At 41.3% G+C, this 24059-nt stretch overlaps 2 protein-coding genes across 5 annotated transcripts in view; one reads left to right on the top strand and one right to left on the bottom strand.

Annotated features, from left to right (window-relative positions):
* ralgps2 (Ral GEF with PH domain and SH3 binding motif 2) overlaps nucleotides 1–24059 on the bottom strand; it is a 169962-nt gene that overhangs the window by 32696 nt on the left and 113207 nt on the right. The gene's annotated exons all lie outside the window — the stretch shown is intronic.
* Nucleotides 5414–22993, top strand: angptl1a (angiopoietin-like 1a). The gene is made up of 6 exons (XM_062038617.1): nucleotides 5414–5716; nucleotides 15010–15234; nucleotides 15310–15930; nucleotides 16838–17031; nucleotides 19107–19377; nucleotides 21128–22993. Exons 2-6 carry the CDS (start codon nucleotides 15045–15047, stop codon nucleotides 21313–21315), a joined length of 1464 nt encoding a protein of 487 aa, XP_061894601.1. The 5' UTR covers nucleotides 5414–5716; nucleotides 15010–15044; the 3' UTR covers nucleotides 21316–22993.

Below are 24059 nucleotides of genomic sequence, written 5' to 3'. Positions count from 1 at the left end.
CCCCTTGCAGCCCTAACTCTTCCGGGACGCTACAATATACACCCCCCGCAACACCTTACACCCCCACCTCAACCCCGCCACCTCACCCCGCCCACCTCAACTTCCTCATGCTCTCTCAGGGAGAGCATGTCCCAAATTCCAAGCTGCTGTTTTGAGGCGTGTTAAAAAAAAATAATGCACTTTGTGACTTCAATAATAAATATGGCAGTGCCGTGTTGGCATTTTTTTCCAAAACTTGAGTTGATTTATTTTGGAAAACCTTGTTATATTGTTTAATGCATCCAGCGGGTCATCACAACAAAATTAGGCATAATAATGTGTTAATTCCACCACTGTATATATCGGTATCGGTTGATATCGGGATCGGTAATTAAGAGTTGGACAATAACGGAATATCGGATATCGGCAAAAAAGCCATTATCGGACATCTCTAGTTGTAATATGTATATGTGCTTTGCTATGGATGTATTTTCCCCACTCCAGACTGGCCCTAGATTGTATTTTTTTTACTCATCCATCCCCAGCGTTTACATTTTTCCCATCTTTTACAGGGCGCCTTGTGGCGACCCATCAGCGTTCCTGTTCTATAACCCTGTACACTGTTTGTTTGTCTAATGTTGAACGGGTTTGTGCTGAAAACAAAGTTTCGTTGTACTTGTGCAATGACAATAAAGACCTACCTACCTACTAGAGATGCGCGGTTTGCGGACACAACCGTGGAGTCTGCGGATAATCCGCGGGTCGGGCGGATGCATGACGAAAAAAATTGATTTTAAATAGATTCGGGCGGGTGGCGGTTGAACCAATTCGGAAATATATATACTGTACATATTTAAATGTTGTTACCCACATACGAAAAACGAGCAGCACTCTTTGAAACAGGCAACAGGCAACAGGCAACAGGCAACGCGACTGTCCTGTTTCGCGCCTGTACAAAAAAAAACAATCGATTTCTTCAGATTCCAGCAGCTGTCAAAGACGAAGTATCCTTCCAGCGACGGGCAGTCAAAGCCGAAGTGCTATCGATCGCTGTCAATGACGTAAGAGGAAACATGACCACGGAAGTAAATGGGGTGGGTTGGGGGTGGTTTTTGTAGGGGGAAGAAATTTGGCGTGACACAGCACACCGCAACACAACAGAAGAAGAAAAAAATAAAAAGATGGCAACGCCGGCAGCAAACGTGGTACGCGACAAACTAAAAAAGGGAATACTAAAGACCAGGGAAAAAAAATAACAATAGTCAACACTTTCTTAATGGAATAATATTATAATAATGATAAATAATATTATCACGCATTAATATCTCTTAGCCTCTAATGCGTGGCCAAGAGATATTAATGCGTGGCACACATTGAATGTCTCTGCTGCATTGGATCAGTCTCCTTTCTTTAACAGGCAAAAGCTTTCTAACCTCACTAATGCCTTGCATCGTCTATATTAGATATATAACAACGGGCGGTTGTGGTTTTGATAAAATGTTAGTTCGGGTGGATGACGACTTTTGTGATGCGGTTGCGGATGAAATAATTGCCTATCCGCGCATCTCTACTACCTGCCCACATGCAAAAACACAAACGGAGCGCTTTTCACACTTCTTGTGTGTCCCTGTTCTGTACAGGCGAACAGGGCAAGTTCAGAGCGGGGAAGGAAAAAAAAAACTCCTGTCTGCAGTTTTGTTAAAAGCAAATGACAGCGCTGATAGGCAGCCAGCAGGGTCAGACTACACACCTGGAGCAAGGACAGCTCCAAAAACAGCGCCAATACGCTGGAAATCTGCTTGACTGTTAGAAGGGCTGGACGACCGTCAGAAATCTGTAATCAGCCTCTCCCAGAGGAAAATAGAGAATGTAGGAAAGTCAGGAGCTCTCGGCGAAAGTAATCAGGTGAAGAGGAGGTCAAAGCGCATTCAAGAAACTTGGGGATTATGTCCTTCACGACAAATGTATTTACTTTTTGCATTTATATTTATTGCTCATTAGATGACTCGGTCTGACAGGGAATGGGGGGACAAAGGCCGTCTGGGAGTAGTAGCAGTAGCCCTTTTCACAAACACCTTAAATCATGGGTGTCAAACTCTGGCCCGCGGGCCAAATTTGGCCCGCCGTGTAATTTCATTTGGCCCTTGAGGCAATATCAAATTAACATTAGAGCTGGCCCGCCAGTATTATACAGCGGCGGTGCCGCTGTAACACCGCATTCACCGCTAATACTCATACTTGCCAACCCTCCCGATTTTCCCGGGAGACTCCCGAATTTCAGTGCCCCACCCGAAAATCTCCCGGGGCAACCATTCTCCCGAATTTCTCCCAGTCAACATTATTGGGGGCGTGCCTTAAAGGCACTGCCTTCAATGTCCTCTACAACCTGTCATCACGTCAGCTTTTCCTCCATACAAACACCATCCACATATTACATGCAGCTTTTACACACACATAAGTGAATGCAATCATACTTGGTCAACAGCCATACAGGTCACACTGAGGGTAGCCGTATAAATAACTTTAACACTGTTACAAATGTGCGCCACACTGAACCCACACCAAACAAGAATGACAAACACATTTCGGGAGAACATCCGCACCGTAACACAACATAAACACAACAGAACAAATACCCGGAACCCCTTGCAGCACTATTCCGGGATGCTACAATATACACCCTCGCTACCACCAAACCCCGCCCCCGCCCACCAACTTAATGTTGGTATTTACCTCAGAAGGCCTCAAATAGAAAAGAGGCATTACATTTTTTATTTAAATGTTATTTAATATACCATTGATGTTTTTTCGTTTGTTTTTTGAAAGTTGATTTTGCACTATTAAGTTATATAAGCGTTGCTTGTTCCATACTCAGTGTTAAAGCAAATCCGTGTAGCAAACTGAGCAATAATTTATGTTTTATTCATGCACTTTCTCTTGCTACTTCAAGGCTTGAATGTTTCATTCATTCATTATTGGTATATATATTCTATTTTCAAATGTATTATTAGCCTGTGGAAAAAGTTTATTTTGATATTTACCTCAGAAGGCTGCAAATAGAAAAGAGGCATTCAATTTCTATTTAAATTTTATTTGATATGCCATTGATATTTTTTAATTATTATTATTATTATTATTATTATTTGAAACTCGATTTTGCATGTCACTATAAAGTTATATAAGCCTTGCTTGTTCAATATTCAATGCAAAACTTGTTTGGGTCCCTATTAAAAGGTTATTTTGTTCAACCTTGGCCCGCGCGGCTTTGTTCAGTTTTACATTTTGGCCCACTCTGTATTTGAGTTTGACACCCCTGCCTTAAATGCTGGCCATGTCAATGCAACGTATTAAGGGCACAGATAGGGAGTGGGGCCACTAAGCTGACGTGGTCAAATTCTGCCTTTGGGAGTTGTATCATTTCCACACGGGGTTTTAAAGGATTTTTTTTTTTTTTAACCGCTATTCTGTGTAAACGGCACCAACGGAAACGGGGGAAAAAGTCAACCTGCCAATTTTCTGGCATTGAGTGCTGCAGATGTGAAATTTTTCTATTGAGTTAAGATTCATTCCATTTTATGATTAGCTCATACAAAAGTCAAAATCTACTGCTGCCTTTTCCAAACCGACTTTCAGGCCGATTTATAGGTTGTGGTCTCCTGACGTCACGCCCGGCTCATTAACTAACTATGCGAGGCTCGAAGTGGTGGGCCAGCGAGCTTTTGTTGCCGTAGCGTTTTGGGCCTTGCCTTTCTCGATGAAAAAATGCTGTATGCTTGCATCGTTTTAGGCCGGTGGAACCGCTCAAATGGCGAAAAGAATAAACGTTTCTTCAGAGTTCCTGGAGTGGTAACCAAGAATGCCGAAAGGTGTCAAGATTTTACGAAAGACAAGGAAAGTGGTGCACACTACAGTCTTAAGGGAGCAGAGTCGAGGTACGCACAAGTTTCACCAGATAGTTTGACGTGTCTGGTAACGCGACAGACGGATCATCCTTGAGATCCCTCGACAAATCTTTTTTTTTGACAACGTATAGGGATTGATTCCATTGCACAGTTTGCATTTTTTGCTTGTATCTGTAAATCTATGCCATTTTGTACTTGGATAGTTCAAACACGGTTGATTTGATGGCCCACCACTTTGTTTACACTACAGGCCAAAACTTTGGACACACCTTCTCTTCATTCAATGCGTTTTCTTTATTTTCATGACTATTTACATTGTAGATTGTCACTGAAGGCATCAAAACTATGAATGAACACATGTGAAATAACAGAAAACATGTTTTATGTTCTAGTTTCTTCAAAATAGCCACCCTTTGCTCTGATTACTGCTTTGTACACTCTTGGCATTCTCTCGATGAGCTTCAAGCACACCTGTGAAGTGAGAACCATTTTAGGTGACTACCTCTTGAAACTCATCGAGAGAATGCCAAGAGTGTGCAAAAAAGTAATCAGAGCAAAGGGTGGCTATTTTGAAAAAACTACAATATTTTTTGTTAAGTACATAACTCCACATGTGTTCATTTATAGTTTTGATGCCTTCAGTGACAATCTACAATGTAAATAGTCATGAAAATAAAGAAAACTCATTGAATGAGGAGAAGGTGTGTCCAAACTTTCAGCCTGTACTGTACTTCCGTTAAAAGTCATGTGACTGAATACAACCTATAGTCTATAGTCTGGACTGGAGCCTGCAGTGCCTCAGACTGGAAGTCTCTGCAGATAGTGGTGAGGACGGCGGAAAAGATCATCAGGACTCCTTTTCCTCCTATCCAGGAAATCTCAAAAAGCCGCTGTCTGACCAGGGCTCAGAAAATCTGTAGTGACTCCTCCCACCCCCACCAAGGCCTGTTTTCACTGCTGGACTCTAGAAAGAGGTTCTGCAGCCTCCGTAGCAGAACCTCCAGGTTCTGTAACCGCTTCTTCCCTCAGACCATAAGACTCTTGAACGCATCATAATAATCCCCTCAATTCCCCCCCAAAATGGATTAATTCGCTGGAATATAAAGACAATATAACATACATCCATAAACATGGATGCATATGCAAAAGTGCAATATATTTATCTGCACAGTAATCTATTTATTTATATCTGCACTTTATTGTGCTTTTATCCTGCACTACAATGAAGCTAATGCAACGAAATTTCGTTCTTATCTGTACTGTAAAGTTCAAATTTAAATGGCAATAAAAGAAAGTCTAAATCTATAGGCTAAAACTACCATGCCACTGTACTGTATCTTTCAGGTTTATTGCGCCACCTGTTGCTTTATAAATGTGTTTGATAGCCTCACAATGCAAGGAAAATGGTTCATTCATGGCCCAATCAGTGACATCAGAAGTAGGCTGGGCCACTCCAAAGAAAACAGGGGAGGTGGGGTGGGCAATCTCTTAACTCCCACACCCCTGCTTCTTCTCCTCCCTTCCCTCCCTTAAGTCACCCCCATCCTTTGTAGAAAACTCAAAGCATGCGTCGTCTGAGTTCAGTCTGGCCGGCTTTTGAAGCCTGCTCGCGGATAAGGAAGTAAGGGAAGTAGGCCTTTATAGCAAGAATTAAGAAACACATTAGTGAGTTTTAGCAGCAGGACAAAAGGGGGAGTGCAGTTAAGAGTGGAAGTTGGAGGTTGAGGAGAAGGGGACGGTGATGAATCCTGGACGCTGGAACTTGATGAGGACACAACAAACCGCCAAACCGTAACTGTGAGACACTCAACATCACTGCTGCTAATTAAAGAAAGGTGAGAGAACTCCCGAGTCAGCTTTGTTTTGTGTGAGTGTCTGGGCAGCTGTGTGAGCTCAGGAAGAGAGGTTGTGGAGGGCTTTCGTGACTGGAAGCTCCAGCTGCAGATAGCAATAGACTTCTCTGTTGTCAACGGTTGTATGTCGAGTGGATTCATTGAGAATAATTAGGAAGAGAAGCAGATTATGTAACGTTTCTCTAATATTTCACCCTAGCTGCACAGAAAGAGAAAGTCAACAAACAAAAAAAGTAGAGCTTAGCTAAGCATTCCAGTCAAACACTGGAGGAAGTTGACCTGATCAAATGGAGAGATCTGGAGCTCAATCTGGTTTGTTTTTTTATGAAAAACCCAGCATCACCTGAGGCACGTATGCTTCTCCAGGATTTAAAGCACAGATGTCCCACAGCCATTATCGCAAAATAACTGATCGCTAATAATACCGACAGGACACTCAACTTTGTCTGCATTTGCTTGCGTGCTGGTCTCTGTTCAAAAAGAGCATCTGGGATTGCCGTCAATTGCCACGAGAGCAAAGGGACAGTCCAATATAGTCCGGTAAAGGGAAGCAATGGCAAGAGGCGAGAGAGCGTGCTTTCCTGTAGAGAGTAAATCATAATATTATGCACAGCTCCAATAAGTCTGGAAAATAAAAAACGGAGGGTAAGAGAAGACGGGGATACAAGAGGAACCAGCTGCTTGACAAACATCCAGGGCATTCCATGCTCGAGTTGCAGCCCTCACCTGAGACTGAGGTTCAACACAACCAACGCTTTGCTAAACTAACTCTTCTCTTGACCCTCAACTGGGTTTGAGCAGAAAATAAAGGTTTTTAAAGCTCCCTGGACGTACACTTGGATGATGCATGGCGACCTGTCAGCGCCGGTTAACCGCCGCCCCGCCACAGACCGGGTTGTAACCCAGCGGGAGATTGATAGCTTAGTCAGCCAGCACCGTCAGACTGCTGTTACGGGGCGGCGGGCACGGAGGCCGATTGGAACTCAATATTTGACGCAAGGGCTGTGTGTGAATTTTGATCAAGCTTGATCTTTATCAACTCAAACAGAGTCAGACAGAGCCTTTGGAGCAGGGGTGCCCAAACTGGGGCACCGGGGGTCAAATTCAGCCCGCCATGTCATTTCGTTTGGTCCACCGTCGCTAATAGATTTTCATACTAACATATATCAAGCTCACACAATCATTAATTGCATGTCCGCAAGGCTAATTAGTTGCCATCTATCAAACGTGATGATCCCCAGCTCTTTAAATATGGTGGTATGGGGCTTAACACTTATAATGATGTTGTATGCTTAAAATCGCTGTGTTTGGCCCATTGGAACATTTTCACTTTGACTCTTAGAGGCAAAATGTTCGTGCTTTACAGATAATGCTATGTGCTTTAGCGTCGGTGCACACACAGAGACAGACCTTCCGCACTCGGACTGGCCGCATGACTGATAAGCTTGCATTAGGTCCGACCCAAAGCGGTCGCAGAATCCTCAGAGTTGTCTTGTTTATGGTTGCTCTGTGAAGCTCCCTCTTAATGAGAGCTCAGACACAGTTGAAGGGGCAGGTCATCATGGAGAAGAGGAGGAGAAGGTCAGCCAGAAGGTCAGGGGAAACACGGGAGAAGGAGAGGCATGTGTTACAAAGTAAAAGCCAAAGGGAGCGCCTCTGTTGATTTAACTAAGCATGTCCACTCCAGCAATGTGGGAACAAAACTACACAGGAGAGGCACCTGAATCAGAACTATTAGTTAATCTAATCGCTCCTGGCTCTCCGCTCTTCCCCAGATCACCTTGCGGCTCTTCTCAAATTAAACTATACTGTAATGTTACATTTAGGAGAGGGGGAACTTACCGCAAGGGGCCAAAAGGTTTCAACTACCAGGGTAGACAGTCAGAATTTCCAAGATTTAATAAGATTTAATACAATGCCTGTGTGTCTTAAGGAAGCACAGAGGAGGGTTGTGTTTTCGAAAAGGGGCGTGGGGAGGGGGGCCCTTGGTTTGCGGGGGCGAATGGGATGAGTGTCCTGCAGTGATGGAGGAGGGTGTTGGGAGATTGGGGAGTCCTTATCTTGACCAAGAGTGACAGATAGCGAAAGAGAGGGGGCCTTATATGAACTCATGTTTGTGCATTTATTCCAGAGGAAAGTGGAGGTGGGTCTCCACAAAGCCCGATTGATTGCAGGAGCAGATGGACCATGGAGGGGAAGGGGGATTCAGTTGAGGAAGGGTGGAGCAGAACCGTAATCCCACATATGGACCTCTGACCTTAACATCAGCCAACATGTTTAGGGTTTCACTACAGAAGAAGGAAAACAGATGGGGGCCTCCCTTGAGGGCTCTCTGCCTCGGGATGGTAGATAGATCAGTAGCCAGAAAGAGCGACATCTATCTCTAAATGTGAGCCACTTAATCTGACAAAACAGCTCAATTTCATCCTCTTCACGTCATCTTTCACCTTCTAATCCTAAGAGAAGACTTTAACACAATCTCTGGCTCAAGTCCAGTTTGCATAGTTCCATACTCCCATTTAATATCTCCCACATGTAGTGTATACCAGTCAGGGGGGGGACATAAAACACCAGTATTATTACAGCAACACAAAGCATTTTCCATCCCATGCTGGTGGTGGCAATCTGTTGAAGGGGTTTCCCTCTATAGGCCTTCATTCCAGGTCAGCCATCACGCTGTGTTGACCTCACATCCTCCCTATGGTCTACTTATCAACATGCAACCCTTTTCTTCTCCCTACTCCTGTTTGGATGTCTCTCAGCGGTTTGCGCCGTAACATCTGTGTCAGCAAGCAAAAAGGAGCCCACTTGTGTATGCGTGGTGTAACACAAACAATGGCTGGGTGACACGATGTCGTAATCAAAGGCTTGGACCGTGTCCTCGCGCGGAGCTGCGGTTTATTGTTGCAGCATTGGCTTTTTTGTCTCCACTCCTTTGCTATACATTTGTTTTGACTTTTCTGCACACGGCAATGGAAGTGCTGAAGATTTTAGGGCCCTTTTGGACATGTGGTGGAGTCAATAAATCAGATGCGAATTTGGGGGAGACAAGTACATAGGCTATAAAAATATCTATATTTTCCCCAGGATATTGCTTTGCTAAATCACTGCAGGGTGATTTACCCAAGAGTTCGGGAGAAAATAATACATGTATGCATAGGACAAGCCACTAGTACGGGGGTCAGCAACCCGCGGCTCTTTAGCGCCGCCCTAGTGGCTCCCTGGACCTCTTTCAGAGATGACAAATTGTTTTAATATATTTTCTGTAGGAGAACAAACATGACACAAACCTTCTTAATTGTTAGAAATCCCACTGTTTATGTTATACATGCTTCACTGATGAGAGTATTTGGCAAGCACCGTTTTGTCCGACTAATTTAGGCGATCCTTGAACTCATCGTAGTTTGTTTACAACTTTCCCCGATGCTGCCACAGAAAGACGCATTTTATGCCACTCCTTCTTCGTCTCATTTTGTCCACCAAAAGTTTCATGCTGTGCATGAATGCACAAAAGTGAGCTTTGTTGGCGTTATTGACTTGTTGGAGTGTTAAGCAGGCACATTTGGTCAGTGCATGACAGCAAGCTAATCGATGCTAACATGCTATTTAGGCTAGCTGTATGTACATATTGCATCATTATGCCTTGTTTGTAGGTATATTTGAGCTCATTTAATTTCCTTTACTTATGTCCTCTGCGTATTTAATGTATATTTGCATGTCTCATGACACATTATCTGTGTGTAATATTGGCTGCATTTATGATAGTTGTTTGTGTGCCATGTTGTTCCAGATCACAGCAAACGATACCCAGCTTGCAAAGATTGTAATAAATCCATTAGAAGAAGACAGCCTGCCGTTTCCTTTAACTTGGACACACACATCTATGACTTTGGCCATTATAAGTCAGTAATTTCCAGGAGTTATATCACCCTGTGGGAAATCTCCATTTTACTAATGATTTCCAATCATTCAATTGCAAAAATGTGTAGAATAAAAATACAACATTTCTGTCAACGAAGATTTGCGTCAGCCTTTGATAATAGGCTAATATAGCTAATAGGGCTGCGAATCTTTGGGTGTCCCACGATTCGATTCAATATCGATTCTTGGGGTCACGATTCGATTCAAAATCGATTTTTTCCGATTCAACGCGATTCTCGATTCAAAAACGATATTTTCCAGATTCGAAAGGATTCTCTATTCATTCAATACATAGATTTCAGCAGGATCTACCCCAGTCTGCTGACATGCAAGCAGGAGTAGTAGATTTTTGTAAAAAGCTTTTATAATTGTAAAGGACAATGTTTTATCAACTGATTGCAATAATGTAAATTTGTTTTAACTATTAAATGAACCAAAAATATTACTTATTTTATCTTTGTGAAAATATTGGACACAGTGTGTTGTCAAGCTTATGAGATAGTGTAAGCCACTGTGACACTATTGTTCATTTTTTTAAATTTTTATAAATGTCTAATGATAATGTCAATGAGGGATTTTTAATCACTGCTATGTTGAAATTGTAACTAATATTGATACTGTTGTTAATATTCATTTTTGTTTCACTACTTTTGGTTTGTTCTGTGTCGTGTTTGTGTCTCCTCTCAATTGCTCTGTTTATTGCAGTTCTGAGTGTTGCTGGGTCGGGTTTGGTTTTGGAATTGGATTGCATTGCTAGGGTACTGCTGTGTATTGTTTGTTGGATTGATTAATTAAAAAAAAAAAAAATTAAAAAAATTGTTTTAAATAAAAAATTAAAAAATTTAAAAATTTAAAAAAATAAATAATTTTTTTTAAAATGAGAATAGATTCTGAATCGCACAACGTGAGAATCGTGATTCGAATTCAAATCGATTTTTCCCCACACCCCTAATAGCTAATACAGACACTTACATAATGTGTTGCCTTCATCATAACACTTATATAAGGCTTTTAATTTTTTGCAGCTTCAGACAGATTTTTTTTTTTTTTTTTTTTTTTTGGTCCAATATGTTTCTTTCAACATGTTGGGTTGCCGATCCCTGCACTAGTAGAATAGATGCTTAAGGAAAATTGCAGACTCTGACTGCTATGGATTTACACTACAATTTAAATGACATAATTCTAATTTCAAACAATATCCACCCATGGAACACACCCATGGTAAATTATTTAAGTACCCATGGTAAATCAAAATTACAGTGAAAGCTGAATGAGCTCACTGCTCTTTCATTAAGTATTCTTTTATTTCCGTAATTCATTAAAAAGCCTACAAACATTCAACTCAGCAGTGAGCTTGTCATGACAACCACAGCAACACAAAGAGTTTTCGTTGCACATCATTAAGTGCGCGGGCATAAAACCTAAAGCAGCATCAGGGAGTCTATTAGGATTTAATTGAAAATCAGCTCCTGTATATTGTGAGACAAAGAGTTGCATTCATTCATTCTCTGAGAACAAGCAGGGTATTTTTTCCTCCTAAACAGAAGTCTTAAGTTTTTAGAGGGACCATAAATATCAGGAATTAGAAGCGCTCTCTCAGCACACACCTCTGCCATCGCCAATATAATGCCATTTTCCACTCTGTTCAATTGATCAAATGGATTCCCCCTTGATGAGATCCTGACCTGGTCGTTTTTTTTGTCTGTAGGTCTACTTTCTTGCAAGCTACAGACTTTATTTAAAGAGCTCTTACTTGAAATTACCGTGTAGTGTTTTACTGAAAACGAGCCCCTATAGTACAACATAAAGTGTGATCCAAAGTACAAAGGAAGTAGGTGACACACTTAGTCATTCTTTTCGAGCCCGTGCCAAAAACAGCCAAGTAGGTAAATTAACCATAACAAGGAACTACTGACAGTGTGGAGAGAGGCCGGTTGATAACTATTTGTGGGTTGGGGACCTGACTATGCACTTAGAATGAATTATGAGGCTCGTGCTGTTGCCAAAACATACTGTAAGGCGGGGGCGGCAGCCAACTCATTTATTCCTTGCTGCTTTCTGGTTTCACAGCTGTGTCATTGAATACAAGTATTTGTCATGAGTGATGAACAAGAAGAGAAAAATCAGTATCAAATTCTCTTATTTGCCAGATCTCGTTCGGTCAAAGTGGTTAAGCTGAAACCGCAAAGACTCGGGGAGGAAAAGTGGGAAGAAAGAGGGTTTACATGCAATAAAAGCACAATTACATGAAGTCGGATTAGAGAGTCGGCTAACCTCTGGAAAAATCACAGCAATTAGTAACTTCTCAGTGCTCTAGCAGAAATCCATACAGTATGTGCAACTGAACGCCATAATCCTTCTTCTTAATAAGAAGGGACCGAAATTGACAGGATTACTCAAGAACCGCAATGGCGCCATAAGGGTGAGACAGAGGCACTCTGGTTTTAAGGGACAAACTTGTGATGGGGATCTGAGTCAAGACCAACTGCAGTCGGTCAGAAGAGGCAAGAAACCATTAGGCCCGTTTATGGCCTAATTTGAGGTCTCTTGCTGCCTTTGAGTTGCACGTGAGTCACATTAGGGTACAGCAGACACAAAAACTAAGTCTCCATCTTAACCATTTAGCTAGGAAAATGTTTATGCAGCAACGTAATGGAGGGTTTGCAGAATGTTTAGAAAATTGAATGTTTGAACGCTGATTTACTGGCACTGTCTGTTGTATATCTTTACATAAACAAGTCATCAATTAAGACACAGCTGTTGCGATGGCAATGACGAGATAAGCCATGCTGAACCCATCAGACTAAGAAGTATAACCCACTGCAGATGATCAAGTTAGATCTACAGAATGCACACCAAAACAAATAGCAGTGGGTGATTATGAGTGCAGTCATGACTCACCGGTGATTGCAACAAAATTCCTGTTGTCAAGAGTTGTTAAGTAGGTTTAGTATTCATAAAAAAGGTCAAATATATACAGTATAGGTCAGGGGTCACCAACCTTTTTGAAACCAAGAGCTACTTTTTGGGTACTGATTAATGCAAAGGGCTACCAGTTTGATACACACTTAAATAAATTGCCAGAAATAGCCAATTTGCTCAATTTACCTTTAACTCTGTTATTATTAATAATTAATGATATTTACACTTAATTGAACGGTTTAAAAGGGGAAAAAACACGAAAAAAAATGACAATTAAATTTTGAAACATAGTTTATCTTCAATTTCGACTCTTTAAAATTCAAAATTCAACCGGAAAAAAGAAGACAAAAACTAGCTAATTCGAATCTTTTCGGAAAAAAATAAAAAAATAATTTATGGAACATCATTAGTAATTTTTCCTGATTAAGATTAATTTTAAAATGTTGATGACATGTTTTAATTAGGTTAAAATCCAATCTACACTTTGTTAGAATATATAACAAATTGGACCAAGCTATATTTCTAACAAAGACAAATCATTATTTCTTCTTGATTTTCCAGAACAAAATTTTTAAAAGAAATTCAAAAGACTTTGAAATAAGATTTAAATTTGATTCTACAGATTTTCTAGATTTGCCAGAATATTTTTTTGAATTTGAATTATAATAATTTTGAAGAAATATTTCACAAATATTCTTCGTCGAAAAAACAGAAGTTAAAATGAAGAATTAAATCAAAATTTATTTATTATTCTTTACAATAAAAAAAATAAATTTACTTGAAAATTGATTTAAATCGTCAGGAAAGAAGAGGAAGGAATTTATAAGGTAAAAAGGTATATGTGTTTAAAAATCCTAAAATCATTTTTAAGGTTGTATTTTTTCTCTAAAATTGTCTTTCTGAAAGTTATAAGAAGCAAAGTAAAAAAATTCAAACAAAGCGAGATCAGCTTGCTAGTAAATAAATAAAATTTAAAAAATAGAGACAGCTCACTGATAAGTGCTGCTATTTGAGCTATTTTTAGAACAGGCCAGCGGGCTACTCATCTGGTCCTTACGGGCTACCTGGTGCCCGCGGGCACCGCGTTGGTGACCCCTGGTATAGGTAAATAATATGAAGGACAAAACGTAAGGTTGTTGGTGGTCTGTGTGAAAATGTGTTCTTAACATGAGGATGACCTACAGGCCCACAGATAAATAATGCGTCTGTGGGTTCAGACACATTACAGACCTGTTGGCAGAGCCATCAAATTGACTCTTTCAGTCTTTCCACACAAACAACACTATGAACATGATGGCAATGACGAGATAAGCCATGCTGAAACATTTTTGAGGGGATAAATGTGCCTCCGTAATGGATGTCGGTGGAAACTAGACTAAAAACGGCCTATGCAGCCGTTATGCGTTTTCATCTGTTTAAAATGGATGCAAATGAAAATGTTTGTTTACATGAAGAGCTGTGCAGTCATGACTCACTCAAAATTCCTGTTGACAAGAGTTGTTAAGTAGGTTTTGTATTCACAAAAAATGTCAAATATATGCAGTATAGGTAAATAATATGAAGGACAAAACGTAAAGATGGTAGGAGTCTGTGTGAAAATGGGTTCTTAACATGAGGAGGACCTCCAGGTCCACAGATAAACAATGTGTATGTGGGTTCAGACACATTACAGACCTGTTGGCAGAGCCATCAAATTTACTCTCTGTCTTTCCACACAAACAACACTATGAACATGATGGCAATGACGAGATACGCCATGCTGAATCCATCAGACTAAGAAGTATAACCCACTGCAGATGATCAAGTTAGATCTACAGAATGCACATCAAAACAAATAGTGGGTGATTATTATACTTGACAGTGCCCTTTAAAACAATTTTGAGCGGATAAGTGTGCCTCCGTAATGGATGCCGGTGGAAAGTAGACTAAAAATGGCCTATGCTGACATTAGGCATTTTCTTCTGTTTAAAATGGATGCAAATGAAAATGTTTGTTTACATGAAGAACTGTGCAGTCATGACTGTTAAGTAGGTTTTGTATTCATAAAAAATGTCAAATATATACAGTATAGGTAAATAATAGGAAGGACAAGACCTAAAGACGGTAGGAGTCTGTGTGAAAATGTGTTCTTAACATGAGGATGACCTACAGGCCCACAGGTAAACAATGTGTCTGTGGGTTCAGACACGTTACAGACCTTTTGGAAGAGCCATCAAATTTACTCTTTCAGTCTTTCCACACAAACAACACTATGAACAGACAACCGTACGTTCGCAAACAGTTCCTCATTGTGTGCAGGCACTTGGAAATTGTCTAACAGTCTGGAAACCTGTACAATCAACACTTTAGCTGTTTACTTATCTTTTCTGAGTCTTTGAAAACGAAAAGGCTACTTCGGAGAGATAATGTTCAAAGGTCTTGTGTTCATTTAGGAGGACCCAGGGGGCTGTCCATCTATCCAGCAGCAATGCAGGGGCTGATGTGGAGCCTTTGCGCCTTACTTTGCCTGTCCCTCTGGGAGGAAAGTTCCTGCAGGAACTCCAGGGAAGCCCGGAGGACTAAAGAGACAACTCACCACAGAAGCAGAAGAGCTCCATTGGATCCTGATGCTAAAAAGTGTTCCTACACCTTCCTGGTCCCCGAGCAGAAAATCACAGGTTTTTAACTTTTCAACTATGACTCTTCCACACAGCTACTTGGCAATCCCCTACAAATGTTCTGTATGTTATCAGGTCCAATCTGTGCCAGCTCCACAGGCCCTGAGCCAGACAAGGACCGAGTGAGCCGCATGGACATTGCAGATGTGCGGGAGGTGCTCAGCAAACAGCGGCGTGAGATCGATACGCTGCAGCTGGTCGTGGACGTCGATGGCAACCTGGTGAATGAGATGAAGCTACTGAGGAAAGAGAGCCGGAACATGAACTCCAGGGTGACCCAGCTCTACATGCAACTTCTGCACGAGATCATCAGGAAGAGGGACAACTCTCTGGAGATTGCCCAGCTGGAGAACCGCGTCCTCAACGTGACGTCTGAGATGATGCGGCTGGCTTCGAGGTACAGGGAGCTAGAGGCTCGCTTTTCCATAATGGCTGGGGTGGTCAACAACCAGTCCATTCTCATCTCTGCCCTGGAGGAACACTGTCTGAGGCCAATGGGGCGCAGCGATTTACCCGCAGTCCCTCCACTGGTTCAGGTGGTGCCGCAGAATATACCCGTCAACAACCGCTTCACCAATGAAATACAAAGGGACCACAATAACCGGGGCTTCTCACGCGGGTCACGCATTAATGCACCCACTGCAAACCCGCTTGGAATTGACCCTCCACCACCGCAAGGAACGCTTACTTCTGATGGTAGGTACCAGTTATTTGTATGCAGATATGACCACTGAATTAGCAACTGATTAAGAATCACAACTAATTCCTAACACAGTCAATTCATCTTTATGAAGGCTTCGTGAATAGCCTTCATAAAGTCTGCTTTTCGTTTCCTCAACATAGCGGACTGAAAGTTAGTTGAGCGGGGTAAATACACTATATATCATAGCCCCACCCAAACCATGGACCACTGATAGGATCTGGTTCACGTATGCTCACGATTACTATAAATACACATTACCCGACCACAGTTTGGACTCCTTGAGCCCTTTTTGAAACCACGGCGGCTTTGTGGGTGGATTTAGTCTTACTATTTAGCCTCAACATTTTAGAGCAGCGGTCGCACAAACTGACATGAAATTGACAGAACTAACAGAGAGGGGAATGTGCAGAAGAACCCCTTGCAAAAAAAAGAAGACATATGATCAGTAGAAAAATAGAAACTTGTGTTAGAAAAGTAAGGGAGGTTAAGGTAAAAACAAGGGGGGCCCTAAAACCCTGTCTAAGTGGATCCCACACTCAGCTGAGAAAAGAAACTTCTATAGCCCTTCAGGCCCCCCAAACAATGCCAGTGTTCATGCTGGTTTAACAACACTGGCAGAAGGGAAAATAGAGGAAATATGGTGGGATGATTCAGCTGCTTCTGCTTTGGACGAGATTGTGCTCCTGGCAACTATGTGAAGATTCACACAACAATCAAAATCTGCTCACGCGTGTTTGGATAGCTTTAGTCGACAGGATGTTTGGATGAGTTAGAGCTGGAGGAGATGTTCAGGCCACTTACGGCTGAAGAACACACTTTTTTACACATTTGCTTGTGAATAAAACATGTATTAAGCTATCGCAATAAAAAGTCAAACTGGCTTTTTAAAAACATCCTCAGGTCCGTTCAAGGACTGCTTCCAGGTGCGAAAAGCTGGCCACACCACCAGTGGGATGTACCTGCTGAAAACTGAAAGCAGTGAGCGACTGATCCAAGTCTGGTGTGAGCACGGCCTCGACAACGGCGGGTGGACCGTGTTGCAAAGGAGGAGAGACGGCTCGGTCAATTTCTTCCGAAATTGGGAGAACTATAAGGTAAGTTCACGGGGCTTAATGTAAAAAAAAAAATACAGTAATTGACCATTGAGGTGACAACTAGGAAAACCGAGTTTGTTTGGATGCCACTAAATGAGCATGTGTTTCGGGACTATAAACAGTTTTGTTACAGATTTTTAAACAAAAACATATTTGCAAGTACCAGTGGGCGTAATTAAAAATGCAGAATGTGTCATGTGTCAGCCTCTGCAAGTCCACTGTGAGTGGCTATGACAAGATTAAAGAACATTGCAAAAACAGGAAATGATCCCTCCAGAAAATGTCTCTTGTTCTCTTCGCGCACAGTCAAGACTTTTTCTGCTGCGTCAATTGTCATTAAAGGCCTACTGAAATGAATTTTTTAAATTTAAAACGGGGATAGCAGATCCATTCTATGTGTCATACTTGATCATTTCGCGATATTGCCATATTTTTGCTGAAAGGATTTAGTAGAGAACATCGACGATAAAGTTTGCAACTTTTGGTCGCTGATTAAAAAAAAGCCTTGCCTGTACCGGAAGTAGCGTGACGTCGCAGGTTGAAGGGCTCCTCACATTTCCCCATTGTTTACACCAGCAGCGAGAGCGATTCGGACCGAGAAAGCGAGAATTACCCAATTAATTTGAGCGAGGATGAAAGATTTGTGGATGAGCAACGTGAGAGTGAAGGACTAGAGTGCAGTGCAGGACGTATCTTTTTTCGCTCCTACTGTAACTTAGGTACAAAGGCTCATTGGATTCCACACTTTCTCCTTTTTCTATTGTGGATCACGGATTTGTGTTTTAAAGCACCTCGGATACTATATCCTCTTGAAAATGAGAGTCGAGAACGCGAAATGGACATTCACAGTGACTTTTATCTCCACGACAATACATCGGTGAAGCACTTTAGCTACGGAGCTAACGTGACAGCATCGTGCTTAAATGCAGATAGAAACAAAAGAAATAAGCCCCTGACTGGAAGGATAGACAGAAGATCAACAATACTACTATCAGGAGACACCGAACCAAACACTGGACCTGTAACCACACGGTTAATGCTGTGCCGCCTGTCTATGCCTAGCAATGCTGTTGCTAACGACGCCATTGAAGCTAACTTAGCTACGGGACCTCGTCAGAGCTATGATACAAACATTAACGCTCCACCTACGCCAGCCCTCATCTGCTCATCAACACCCGTGCTCACCTGCGTTCCAGCGATCGACGGCGCGACGAAGGACTTCACCCGATCATCGATGCGGTCGGCGGCTAGCGTCGGATAGCGCGTCTGCTATCTAACTCAAAGTCCTCCTGGTTGTGTTGCTGCAGCCGGCCGCTAATACACCGATCCCACCTACAGCTTTCTTCTTTGCAGTCTCCATTGTTCATTAAACAAATTGCAAAAGATTCACCAACACAGATGTCCAGAATACTGCGGAATTTTGCGATGAAAACAGAGCTGTTTGTATTGGGATATAATGTGTCCCAATACTTCCGGTTCAACCACTGACGTCACGCGCAAACGTCATCATACCTACAAGTTTTCAACCGGAAGTTTCCCGGGAAATTTAAAATGTCACTTTATAAGTTAACCCGGCCGTATTGGCATGTGTTGCAATGTTAAGATTTCATCATTGATATATAAACTGTCAGACTGCGTGGTCGGTAGTAGTGGCTTTTAGTAGGCCTTTAAGTACATTGAGAAATGAATACTGCCGTTTGGCACTGGAGAGTGAAATGTATCTGCAGCTGTGAATTAGCTTAAGTGAAGCCAAAGTGAATTTAAGTAAACAGTCTGAACGAGGAAGCCGAGCTTTAATACATTTCCATCTCAATGAGAAACATATTTTCCCATGTTTTACTTGATTGCAGCAATCACTCCTCTCCACTCACCAATGTGAAGGATCTTGTAAGCTCACTTTGCATGACCGCTTGCATATAGGGTAGTTGGCCACGCTATAAAATGTAGTACTGGCTAAAAGCTACTTGGTCTACCTATAAAATAGTCTGTCCACGGTGCTGGCGAGTGCCACAGAGCATTTACATTTGTGAACCTGCAACTGCAAATGAACAACAATCTCTCTGTGCCCTTACCAGAAAGGTTTCGGCAACATCGATGGCGAGCACTGGCTTGGGCTGGAAAATATCTACAACCTGGGCAAACAGGGCGACTATAAGCTGATGGTGGAGCTGGAGGACTGGACCGGGAAGAAGGTGTACGCGGAGTACGGCAGCTTCCGCTTGGAGTCCGAGAGCGAGGGTTACCGCCTGAGGCTTGGCGCCTACCAGGGCAACGCCGGGGACTCCTTCGGTATTCACAACGGCAAACAGTTCACCACGCTTGACCGCGACAAGGACGCCTTTTCCGGTAGGCGGGATTATATTGTCTATGTCGTGGTCAAAAGTTGACATACACTCGTAAAGAACATAATGTCATGGCTGTCTTGAGTTTCCAATCATTTCTAAAACTCTTATTTTTTTGTGATAGAGTGATTGGAGCACATACTTGTTGGTCACAAAAAACATTCATAAAGTTTGGTTCTTTTATGAGTTTATTATGGGTCTACTGAAAATGTGACCAAATCTGCTGGGTCAAAAGTATACATACAGCAATGTTAATATTTGCTTACTTGTCCCTTGGCAAGTTTCACTGCAATAAGGCGCTTTTGGTAGCCATCCACAAGTTTCTCGTTGAATTTTTGACCACTCCTCTTGACAAAATTGGTGCAGTTCAGCTAAATGTGTTGGTTTTCCTGACATGGACTTGTTTCTTCAGCATTGTCCACACGTTTAAGTCAGGACTTTGGGAAGGTCATTTGAAAACCTTTTAATTCTAGCCTGATTTAGCCATTCCTTTACCACTTTTGACGTGTGTCTGGGGTCATTGGGATATTGATTTTTGAAATAGGTAAAGTAAGAACGAATATAAAATACAAATGTATTTCAGTTTTAGCAGTTAAATGGTGGAACAAGCTCAGTGATGAGCTGAAGACATGTAGTTCTTTGATAAGGTTTAAGAAAACCTTGAAAGGTGAAATCATTGAAAATTATAAAATATAGCAACGATTACTTTCATCTAGGGCTGCAACTAACGATTAATTTGATAATCGATTAATCTGTCGATTATTACTTCGATTAATGATCGGATAAAAGAGACAAACTACATTTCTATCCTATCCAGTATTTTATTGAGAAAAAAACAGCATACTGGCACCATACTTATTTTGATTATTGTTTCTCAGCTGTTTGTACATGTTGCAGTTCATAAATAAAGGTTTATTAAAAAAAATACAATTAAATAAAAATTAAAAAAAAAAAAAAATTTAAATAAAAAAAAAACTCTGCGCATACGCATAGCATAGATCCAACGAATCGATGACTAAATTAATCGGCAACTATTTTAATAATCGATTTTAATCGATTAGTTGTTGCAGCCCTACTTTCATCCCATTGATTTTTTGAACGATGTTCCAGGTAATCTTATTTTCAGTAAATGTATAGGATAGGCAAATATAAGTTTTGGCTTCAGCCTATTCCTTTTTCGGTCATTCTTTTTCTTTTCTTTTTGTGTGTAAATATGTATGATTGTTAAATATGTATAATCTGTACTGTTAAACTGGTCAAACAAAAAAGGTTGATTGTTGATTATATGAGCGAAATAAACCTATTTCATTCATTCATTGTCCTGTTGGAACATCCAACTGCGCCCAAGACCCAACCTCCGGGCTGATGATTTTAGGTTGTCCTGAAGAATTTGGAGGTAATCCTCCTTTTTCATTGTCCCATTTACTCTCTCTGTAAAGCACCAGTTCCATTGGCAGCAAAACAGGCCCAGAGCATAATACTACCACCACTATGCTTGACGGTAGGAATGGTGTTCTTGGGATTAAAGGCCTCACCTTTTCTCCTCCAAACATATTGCTGGGTATTGTGGCCAAACAGCTCAATTTTTGTTTCATCTGACATCACATGGTCAAAGATAGGACCTTCTGGAGGAAAGTTCCGTGGTCACTCAAGACAGCCATGACATTATGTTCTTTACAAGTGTATGTAAACTTGTGACCACGACTGTATGTTCCAGTATCACTGACTAACTACTGTGTTCCTCTCTCGCCAAGGTAACTGCGCTCACTTCCATAAGGGCGGCTGGTGGTACAACGCGTGTGGCCAGACCAACCTTAACGGCGTCTGGTACAGCGGAGGAGTTTATCGCAGCAAATTCCAGGACGGGATCTTCTGGGCAGAATACGGAGGGGGTTTTTACTCGCTAAAATCAGTACGTCTTATGATCCGACCCATTGACTAGAACCTTGTGAGAGTTGATCTTTCTCGAGCACCTCAACCTCCTTCCTATTATATTGTATATATACACACCTTGAATACACACTGTACAAGTAAGAGCAGGGAACAACTGCTATCGAGGAAGAAACAATGGCCTATGGACGGACTGATGACTCCAGCAGCCGGAATGCCAAAATGAAAAGTGGACTATTGATGGAACAACGTGTGTAATCATAAGGGGAATGGACTTGATATTTCTTTTGAGCAGCTAATGTTCGCCTTTGAAAGTAATCATGTTCATTTCCAGAGGAAAAAATAAACACACATGGATGTTCAATCTTAAAAAAATAAAAAATAAAAAAAGGTATTTCATTTTAAGTTGCCAGTAAGACTAACCTGGCCTCGCACTACAATTTTCTATGCATTTTTAAAACAGAAAATGGTGTGTAAATAGCTTAGGCTTTATTTGTGATAGCTTAATTTAATTCTACTCAGGCCGAATGTTCACAACGCCACTTTGCCAGTTATTTAACAGTGAGTATTTATGGTAAGCATATCGATATTTAGCCCACTAAGATTTCTTTCAGCATGAGGTAATAGGGTTGCAGCGGAACACTGGTTATCACAGAATGAGATGGTAGGATTTTTTTTTTAGAGATGTCCGATAATATCGGCAGTCCGATAAATGCTTTAAAATCCAATATCGGAAATTATCGGTATCGGTTTCACAAAGTAAAATTTACGACTTTTTAAAACGCCGCTGTACGGAGTGGTACACGGACATAGGGAGACGTACAGAGCGCCAATAAACCTTAAAGGCACTGCCTTTGCGTGCCGGCCCAATCACATAATATGTACAGTTTTTCACACACACACAAGTGAATGCAAGGCATACTTGGTCAACAGCCATACAGGTCACACTGAGGGTGACCGTATAAACAACTTTAACACTGTTACAAATATGCGCCACACTGTGAACCCACACCAAACAAGAATGACAAACACATTTCGGGAGAACATCCGCACCGTAACACAACATAAACACAACAGAACAAATACCCAGAACCCCTTGCAGCACCAACTCTTCCGGGACGCTACAATATATACCCGCCCGCTACTCCCTACCCCGTCCACCTCAACCTCCTCATGCTCTCTCAGGGAGAGCACGTCCCAAATTCCAAGCTGCTGTTTTGAGGCATGTTAAAAAAAATAATGCACTTTTGTGACTTCAATAATAAATATGGCAGTGCCATGTTGGCATTTTCCCCCATAACTTGAGTTGATTTATTTTGGAAAACCTTGTTACATTGTTTAATGCATCCAGCGGGGCATCCCAACAGAATTAGGCATAATAATGTGTTCATTCCACGACTGTATATATCGGTATCGGTTGATATCGGAATCGGAATATCGGATATCGGCAAAAAAGCCATTATCGGACATCTCTAATTTTTTTTTTACCATGTACATTTTTGTAAACAAACCCTTCTTTCACATTTAAATCTAAATAGTTGACATTTATCCTCTATATTTCCATTCCTTGAAAAGGTTTATATTGATTGTGCATACTGGAAGTTATCATAGCATTGCAACCCTGTTTCTGAAACACAAATAAGACGATGCAGGCTATGCATGAAGTAAGTAAGCAAAAAATGCCCTGACAGTTTTAATTTCATTTTGTCAAATTAAAGTACTTTTGTCAACACTGACCTGTCTTTACTCTTTACTGCTCTTCTTTTTGATTCAGAAGGCAACGTGGGACGAAATATGTAGCCAGGACTCAGGAGTCTCCTATAGCCGTCGACTCGCTGGGTTTGTGGTCTATAAAAAGTGAATAACCGCCGAGGTCTGTAATTGGCGCAGATGGCAATAATATTGGCACTGACAGCCGTGGCTGTAGGCAATGTCATTTACAGTATCTGGCAATAGCTGCATTTGAAGTATCATCAGTGGTCAGCATCTACACTACCGTTCAAAAGTTTGGGGTCACCCAAACAATTTTGTGGAATAGCCTTCATTTCTAAGAACAAGAATAGACTGTCGAGTTTCAGATGAAAGTTCTCTTTTTCTGGCCATTTTGAGCGTTTAATTGACCCCACAAATGTGATGCTCCAGAAACTCAATCTGCTCAAAGGAAGGTCAGTTTTGTAGCTTCTGTAACGAGCTAAACGGTTTTCAGATGTGTGAACATGATTGCACAAGGGTTTTCTAATCATCAATTAGCCTTCTGAGCCAATGAGCAAACACATTGTACCATTAGAACACTGGAGTGATAGTTGCTGGAAATGGGCCTCTATACACCTATGTAGATATTGCACCAAAAACCAGACATTTGCAGCTAGAATAGTCATTTACCACATTAGCAATGTATAGAGTGTATTTCTTTAAAGTTAAGACTAGTTTAAAGTTATCTTCATTGAAAAGTACAGTGCTTTTCCTTCAAAAATAAGGACATTTCAATGTGACCCCAAACTTTTGAACGGTAGTGTATGTAATGCATAAGAGTATTCTAGTAAAATATGAAGAAATGAGATGTGACAGTGGTCGTCGTCAGCCAGAGAACTTTGATTTTGGCGCGGCAGCGGTAAAGTTTAGATTCATGAAGGAAAGAAGAAAGTGAATGTATGTTTATAACGGAATACATTTACATAAAAAAGGGTTTTCTTTTGTATTTTTTTTTTTAATGAATTAAGTAACGTTTATGACAACCTACAAAAAAGTGGGACCCACAAAAATGTACTGTGGGACCCCATTTTTATTCCTAGCGCC

Source organism: Entelurus aequoreus, linkage group LG27, assembly GCF_033978785.1.
Source record: "Entelurus aequoreus isolate RoL-2023_Sb linkage group LG27, RoL_Eaeq_v1.1, whole genome shotgun sequence".
NCBI classification, from domain to species: domain Eukaryota; kingdom Metazoa; phylum Chordata; class Actinopteri; order Syngnathiformes; family Syngnathidae; genus Entelurus; species Entelurus aequoreus.
This window is presented reverse-complemented; position numbering and strand designations above follow the sequence as displayed.